Raw genomic sequence first — 8853 nt, forward strand, 5'->3', positions numbered from 1 at the left:
TATATAGCTTATTAATATTATCCTACGGACGGCACCTACGCGCACGCCTCTGCCTATTCCGTGATAGTATAAGCTATTAATTAATAGATCTAATAGATATCTCTCCGGAGAGGGCGCCTCCCCCTTAAGGAAGCACTCCGCCCCTCCCTAGACGGATAGGAAGTATCGCAGCTATCCTAGAAGCGATTAGAAGCGCGACGGCTAGCGAGAAGGACGAGGTTCTCGCTGCACTAGGGGAGCCGTCTACGAGACCGGCTTTGACCCCTACGGCCTCCGCAACGCCGGTTGCGGCGGCGACACTACCGACGAGGAAGCCGCTCCCTTAGCCGACTTAGGACGGTAAGCTAGAGTCCTTTTACTTCTTCCTTAGCCGGCTATAGACGAAGTTTATAACCGACGAGAAATAGGGCCTAAATAGCTATCGCGATATAGCGTGGTATTCGCTCCTCTATACGCTGCCGGAGCCCTAGATGCGGCGGATCTCCGGATTCTAGGATAAGGGCGGCCCTAGGGGCAGACGCGACCTATAAGACTTCTTCTAACACCTTATATATACGTTCGGCAACGTATAGGAGCGGGAGAAGGCGTAAGATAGGCTACGGACCCTTAAGTAGAGAGACGGATAAACCTTTAGCGAATTCCTTCCCGATTTCGAAGAGACGCTCTTACGGGCAGCGGGGACTACGGTATAGGAAGATAGCGCGAAGCTTATATAGCTACGGAATTCGATTACGCCGGCCCTACGGGAGCTGCTTATCCCCGTAATTATGCCTACTAACTACGGCGAGTACGTAAGCCGGTTAATAAAGGTAGCTTAGGGCTATGAGTAGACGCCGCGTTTCTAGAAGCTCCGTAAGCGTACGCCGTATAGCGGCGACGGGATCACCGCCCCTCCGTAAGATAAATAACCGGCTATCGATACGGACGGGGATACCTTAATATCGGCTACCCGTACGGACCGGGCTAGACGCGGTAAGAAGACGCCGTCGACTACCCCCTATACCGCCCCGCACTCTAAGCAGCGGGCGAAGTAGGTAACGAGCGAGGAAATCGGGAAGAGGAAGGCTAACGGCCGCTACCTACGTTGCAGAGCATCTACGTACTTTATATTAAAATGCCCCTTCCTTTTAGCTAAGCGGCCCGTAGCGGTTTAAGTAGCAAAGATAGAACCGCTCCTCGCCTTAGACGATAAGGAGGACTCCGCCCCCCTAGGCCCGGAGGAAAAAGAGTAGCTCCGGAGCAAAGACGGGCTCCGGAGCCCTAATTGCTAGCACTAGCAAAGGAGAAGGAAGAATTATCCGCCTATATAGAAGAGGAGCCTACTTTAATATAGGTTATAATTAATAACTCCTTGCCCGTTGCCGCCTTTATAGACGAGGGCTATTAGTGCTACGCCGTAGTTAACGAGGCGCTTATGCGAGAGATATAAGTGCCGGTAGAAAAGATCGCCCTAAGGCGAGTAAAGGGCGCCTTAGGCGCGATAGAGGGTACGGTAATTAGGGGTATTACGTGGCTAGCTATAGAGGTCGACGGTTACTATAAGCTTATCGTAGCCTATATAATCCCCTAACTAGAGTTTCCCCTAATCCTCGGGAAACCCTAGTTATTATATATAGAGTTATACTTAGTTCCGTACTAGAGGAAGCTATAGTTTAGGCCTACGTAACGGTAGGTCCGCTACGATAACGGTTCCGTAGGCGTAGGACTAAGCGTGCGAGCTTTATACTCGGTATAAGAAGTCCTTGCCTCTATCTTTATAGGAACCGTGCGACGGGTAGAGCGGGGGCAAGGCCGGGCAGCGGCTAACGTAGCGGTCTACGTAGTTAGCCTAGCGGACATCGATAAGGCCCTCCGGATAAAGAAGCCGAAGTCGCCCTCTAAGCTACGGCAATAGATACCGGAGCGCTTTTACGACCTCCTACCGCTATTCGAGTCCTAGGAAGCGGATAAGCTTAACCCGTATAAGCTAGGGGTAGACTATAGGATCGTACTCCGTACCGATAAGAAGGGGCAGGAACTACCTACACCGTTCGGACCGCTATATAGTATATTATACGCGGAGCTGCTAGTGCTAAAGAAGACGCTAAGGGACCTCCTAGATAAGGGTTTTATTTAAGTAAGCAGCTCTAAAGTAGGAGCGCCGGTCCTATTCGTGCGTAAACTAGGGGGCGGGATACGGTTCTATTACGACTATAGGGCCCTAAACGCAATTACGAGGCCGGACCGCTACCCCTTGCCCCTAATCTCGGATACGCTCCGTAACCTTTCGAAGGCGAAGTAGTTTACGAAGCTAGATATAAAACAAGCGTTCTATAAGGTACGGATCTCGGAGGGTAACGAGTAGAAGACGGCGTTCCGTATACGCTACGGCTTATTCGAGTGGCTTATAACGCCCTTCGGCCTCTTAAGAGTGCCCGCCACCTTCTAGCGTTATATTAATAACGTGCTTCGGGACTTCCTCGACGAGTTCGCCTCCGTATACGTAGATAATATCCTTATCTATACGAGCGGCTCCTACGAGGACTATATACGGAAAGTACGGAGGGTCCTAGAGCGCCTCTAACTTTATAGGCTCTACCTCGACCTAGATAAGTGCGAATTCGGGGTTAAGAGGGTTAAGTACCTAGGCTTTATTATCTACGTAGGCGTAGGTATATAGGCGGACCCCGTAAAGATCTAGGCGATTCGGGACTAGGCTACCCTAACTACGTAAATAGGCGTACGGAGCTTCCTTAGGTTCGCGAACTATTATAGGATGTTTATTAGGGGCTTCTCCCGTATTATAATGCCCCTAAACGAGATTACCGGGAAGCAGACCGCCTTTCGCTAGGGGCCTATATAGGAAGGAGCGTTCCGCACGCTTAAGGACCTATTCTCTTAAGCCCCGGTGCTACTCTAGTAGGACTTCGACCGGTCTACGTTAGTTAAAGCGGACTATAGCGGCTAGGCACTCGGAGGAACGCTCTCCTAAGAGGTAGATAGGCGGAAGCAACCGGTAGCGTTCTACTCCCGTAAGCTAACCTTAGCGGAGCGGAATTACGCTATTTACGATAAGGAGATACTAGCGATTATTAGCTGCCTCGAGTAATAGTAAGCGGAGCTCCGGAGCTATAAGAGCTTTAAGGTTCTTATAGACTATAGGAACCTCGAGTACTTTATAACTCGCTAGCACCTCTCGGAGCGGTAAGCCCGCTAGGCGGAGTATCTCTTATGCTTTAACTTCTCGATTAAGTACCGCCCTAGGCGGGACTCCGCGGTCCTAGACGCGCTTTCCCGGAGGGATTAAGACCGGCCGACGGGAGCGGATATCGAGGCCCGGGATCTATAGCTTATCCTATAAGAAGTACTATAGACTTATATAGGAGCTTCCTTAGTAGAGGAAGACGCGGTGCTAGCAAATAAGCTTCCCCCCGCGCCCTTACCTTAGTCCGGCGAGGAGGGATAGACCGGCCTAAGGGCGCGCGCGGCGAGAGTGTTCTAAGATAAGGCCCTTTAACGCTTATAGGATAGGATGGCGGCTCTAGACCGCACCTACGAGGGCGTGCGCCGCGCCGTTAAGTCCGGCGCTCGACGCCTAGATCCGAAGCTAAAGCTAAAGGTATAGGTAGCCGACTACTATATCGACCTACGGGGGCATCTACGCTAGCGGGGGAGACTATAGGTACCGGGCGCACCGTATACTACGGAAGCTAAGGAGAAGGAGGGACCGCCGGAGCTAGACGAACGGAACGAGCTCCGAGGGAGGCTAGTCTAACTTATCTATAACTCTAGCGTCGTGGGTCACCTAGGCAGACAGGGCATAGTAGCAGGCCTTGCGAGGGACTTTTACTAGCCCCTCCTATAGTACTACGTTCGTCGCTTCCTCCGTAACTACGATATCTACGGCCGCACGAAGATCTAGAGGGCGTAGCTTAAGGGGCTGCTTAAGCAGCTTCCGGTGCCCGACCGGTTCTATACGTATATATAGATAGACTTTATAATAGACCTCCTACTTATAGAGGGCGGCAACCGCTATATATAGGTAATTAAGGACCGACTTAGTAAGTCTATAGTATTAGAGCCGATACTGTCTATAGATACGGAGTCCTACGTAGAGCGCTTCCTATAGTACTAGGCCCGCTTATATAGCTAGCTAGCCTCTATTATAAGCGATAGGGGATCGAATTAGACCAGCCGCTTTTAGTAGCACCTATACTAGCTGCTTTAGATCACGTAGCTGCTTAGCACGGTATATTACCTATAGACCGACGGAGGGCCCGAGAGGGTTAACTAGGAGGCGTAGGCTTACCTATAGGCTATCGTGGCCCGTAACTAAGCAGACTAGGACCGGTGGCTCCCCGCGGCCTAACTTACGTTAAATAGTAAACTATATACCTCTATTAAGATAGCCCCTTTCTTTATAACGTATAGCTTCGAACTACCCTTATTAGTTCCCTTTGCCGTAGATATAGTAGCGGAGCAGTATAGTAATTCGTTACCGGAGGGCCGCGCCTCTACGTTCGTACGAAAGCTATAGGAGACCACGGATTATTGCTAATCTGCGATAGCCGCCGCGGCGTAAGATTAGGAGCGGCACGCTAATAAGACTAGGGCCCTAGTAGATAGGTTCGCGGTAGGAGATAAGGTATAGCTAGACCTCCGTAACTATAAGTCGGCACGACTAAAGAAGAAGCTTAACTAGCTATACGCGAAGTTTACGGTACGGAGGGTTATTAGCCCGTAGGTTATAGAGCTCGATAGTCTCCTAATAGGGGTCTATAATAAGATTAACGTAGACCTCCTTCGTAGAGCCTCCTCTAACCTACTGCCCGGATAAGAAGCAGCGGACGCCTAACCGCCCGTAATCGAGGTAGAGGGAGAGGACGAGTTCGGGGTTAAAGAGATATAGGCCGCGCGCTAGAAAAAGGTCGGCAAGGGGAAACGCCGGGAGGTCCTCGTTAAGTAGCGCGGGTATCTCGACCCTACGTAGGAACCCGCACGTAAGTTTATAGGAACTATAGCCCTCGATAAGTTCGAAGCCCTATTCGGAACGGTAGACGAGAACGACGGACTAGCGGACTACCGACAGCAGCCTAGGCTAGGACTATAAATTAGGTAAAGCGGAGTAGGTAGTTACGATAACGCGAGCGTAATTATATAAGCGGAGATAAAAATAGCGTTTATTTCGGGGCGGAGCCCCTAGACTACCTAGACCTACTCCTCGTCCTTATCGTCGTCCTTATCCTTATCCTCGTCGTCCTCCTCTACCTTATTAGCGGCGGCGGCGCTCTCTAGGGCGCTTAGGCGGCCCTCTAGGCCCGCGAGCTAGTCGGCGGCAGCGGCGGCTCCGGGGGCTCCGGGGGCGGCGGGGGCCCGGCCAGCAGCAGCGGCGGGGGCGGCGGCGGGCACGGCTAAGGGGACCGCCGACAGGGCGACGGAGGCAGTGTCCCTAGTGCCGGGAGAGTCAGCAGCGGAAGCAGAAGAGCTAGATAAGAGGAACCTACTTAGGGACGAGGCCCTAGCGCTCGAGGGCGCGGAGATTGCGGTAGGCGGCGGCGGCGGCGGTAAGGCGCTTCTTGGCAGCCCCCCGTGCCTGCCCGTGCGCGCCGGCCTTCTAAGCCGACGCCGCAGCGAGCAGGACGGGAGGCGCCGCCTTATAGGCGCGGCCGGCACGCGCGCACTAGTAATAACTGCCGCCACGGCGGCGCCCGACTTAGTCGGCGTAGGGGAGCTCCTGCGACGCGCACCGCATATAGGGGGCCGCGCGGGCGGCTCCGGCCTACACTTAGCGTTTATGCTTTAAGAAGTTAGCGGAAAATAGCCACCACGCTCGCTAGGCAGCGGACTTACGGGGGTGGCAGTGGCGGAGGCGGGGGCAGAGGGGCCGGGCGTCACGGCCGGCGGCGGGGACGGCGTCGTTACCCGGAAGGGCGACGTGAGGGCGGCCAGCGCAGCAGAGGCAGAGGCGGCGGCGGTGGGCGCGGTCGCGGGGGCGCGGGCGGGAGCGGGGGCGCGGGCAGGAGCAGCGGCAGCGGCGGAGCCGTCGTCGGCCGTGCTTAGCACGGCGTCGACGAACGACTCCGCACGCTCCGAGAAGGAGGAAGCGGGGGAGGGGGAGGCAGACATATCTATCGCGGAAGTTAGCATTACGAATTACGGCCTCCCGCTCTATAGGGCGGAGAACTTACTAGTTAAAGTTATTATTATTAGGGCTATTATTGCTACTGCGGCTATTACTACGAGCATACGTTAATAAAGCGGCCCGTATAGCTAGGAACGAACTAACGCCCTAGGTAGAGCGGAACTTACCTATTGCTGCTGCTGCTACGGTTAAAGAAGGAGGAGAAGGAAAGGAAGGAGGAAGGGGGGGATGCCGCCTTATATACCCCTAGGTAGAGGAGGCTGCCTAAGGCCGAGGGGACGGGCAACCTAAGGCTTACGTAGGTCCGGGCCGGCCGCCGGCCACCTAGGGGCGTATATAATAGGTTGCGCCCCTATTTAAACGGCTAGCCGGCCGATAAGTATAGAGCCTAGTTCCGGCTGCCCGGGCTAATAGGCGCGGGGACAATAGGGCTAGTAGGGCCAGCACGATTAACGGAAAAGGGCAGGGTGGAGCTAGCGGCACGGGCCCTATAGTGCGGAAGCCGTTAATAGGGCAACGCCGCGCCGCGCTCGAGGGAGGGCATTATATAAGAGTCTTTGACTATTATAGGTTATAGGCTTAGGCTACGGCCTAAGCCGTGTAGTTACGTGCGGAGGGCCGGATCCCGCACGTATATATACGGGTCAGCCGCGCATAGGAGAGCTCTGCATAGCTTGTTAATATTATCCTATAGACGGCACCTACGCGCACGCCTCTACCTACTCCGTGATATTAAGGTCCCTTTAAATTTTAGTAAGAACTCCTTAAAAGACTACCCCTCTTACTAAGTAAGGGTTTATAGCTTATCTTATACCTTCTCTTACTCTTATACGTTACTAAAGGTATAGACTAAGTAGTTAAAGAATACTTAGGGGTCTTTTATTCCTTTAAAACCGCCCTACTCTTAAAAGCCCGCTACTTACTATATCTAAGGCTCTAGTAGTATATAAAAGAGTAAGAACTAAGCTATCTCCTTATAGCTATTAAGGCCCTATTTCTTATTAATATAGTATTTTACTATTTAAGTAGTTAAGAAAGAAGTAAAAGGTCCTTAGCTTACTATCTTAAGTAAGCTATAGTAATAGCTTTTATTTACTAAGTATTATAGGATACCTTATAGTCGATAATCTAGGTACCGATAATAATATTTACTTTTTTAAGGAAGTTACTTTTAACTCCTTAAGGCTCCTTATAAAAGAAGGAACTTAGAAGCTACTAAGTAAGCTCTAGGAAATTACCTAGAAATCCTAGAAATAATAACCGAGTAGATTATATAGATATTTTATAGCGATTTCCCCTAGGGATATATTATATAGGGAATATACTATAATTTCCTAAGTAATAATAGCTCCTTAAGGATTATATTAATATTTCCTTTAAAAGTTACTATAAAAATATAGTAAGGAAATTATAAAGAAATACCTATACTTACCTAGGGAAAATACTAAGAAATACCGCTAATATACTATACTACTATTATATAATTATAAGGTTAAGATATTACTTAGTTAAAGCCCTAAGAAAGGTCTTATACTCGCTATAATATATATAAAATATAAAGAACTTATTTAATCTTAGGTAAAAAGAAAAGAATATAAATAGTTATTACTACTCTTACTTTAACTTATAAGACTAATAGCTAGTCTATATTTAGTATATATAATAATATATAGTAGCTAGTTTATATTATATATTTAACTATATATAGTAGCTAGTTTATTTAGTTACTTATTAAACCTATACTAAATCTAAGTAAACGGCTAGGATAAAGTACTAGCCTTATACTAAGGGACTAGTATATAATAAATAATAGTAATTTTAATTCCTTTAACTATTTATTCTCCTAAGGTTTATATTTAGTAGAACGGAAGATAAAGAATAAGGAAATAGATAAGTTAACCTTAACTTATAAACCTTAATATCTTCTTAGAAAGAAAGCTCTTACTTTTATACTAACGAATACTAGCTTCTTAATCTCTTTTTATAAAAGAAATACTTAGGGAACTCTAGATAAAAGTAGAACTTTAACGTATTAAAGCTTAAGTAATATAGAGCTTCTATTAATAGTTAGAAAGATACTTATTTCTAAGATATTTCCTATTAAGCTCCTATAGAAATAAAAGATAGCTAGATCGCTTACCTTAGTAATAAGAATAACGCTTAAAGGAATTAAGAGCGGAACTTCTATAATATAACTTACTAGCTTACTTAGCTAATTATTAAAGCCTATAAAAATAAATTAATAACCTAGAATACGTTTTAGTAATAAGGTAATATTAGCTATAAGTAATAGAGCTATATAGAAATAGGTATAGTATAGCTTCCCTTACCTTGCCTTAACTACTTTTAGTAAAAGGATAAAGCCTTAGAAGTTCGCTAAACTATAATAAATAAAATAAAAAAGAACCTTTAAATAATACTACCCTTAGTAGTACGTTCGCGATAATAATCTTAGTAAACTAGCTAGTAAGCTTAATTATAAAAGTACCTCTTATAAAACTATTAGTAAAAGCTATAATAAGAGAAACTAAGGATAATAATACTATAAACCCTCCTTAAGTACCCTTAGTATATATTAGACTAAAAGATATAAGGAAGTTTAACCTTATTAGCCCCTTTAATATAACGCTTAATATCCTAAAAAAAAATAAAAAAAAATATATATATAAAAGCGTCGATTAATTTATTAATTCCTTAAAGTAGGTAGCTATTTATAGACCGGAATACGCTAA

General features: G+C 47.5%; 1 protein-coding gene across 1 annotated transcript; it reads right to left on the reverse strand.

Moving 5' to 3' along the window:
* Positions 1-5497: 5497 nt before the first annotated feature.
* Positions 5498-6105, reverse strand: HRG_09546 (uncharacterized protein; the record flags this gene model as incomplete). The annotated part of the gene is made up of 2 exons (XM_044868017.1): positions 5498-5593; positions 5830-6105. The coding sequence occupies 2 exons, from the start codon at positions 6103-6105 to the stop codon at positions 5498-5500; spliced, it is 372 nt and encodes a 123-aa protein (XP_044716598.1).
* Between the last annotated feature and the right edge of the window lie 2748 nt (positions 6106-8853).

Source organism: Hirsutella rhossiliensis (assembly GCF_020360975.1).
Source record: "Hirsutella rhossiliensis strain HR02 chromosome Unknown scaffold00013, whole genome shotgun sequence".
NCBI classification, from domain to species: domain Eukaryota; kingdom Fungi; phylum Ascomycota; class Sordariomycetes; order Hypocreales; family Ophiocordycipitaceae; genus Hirsutella; species Hirsutella rhossiliensis.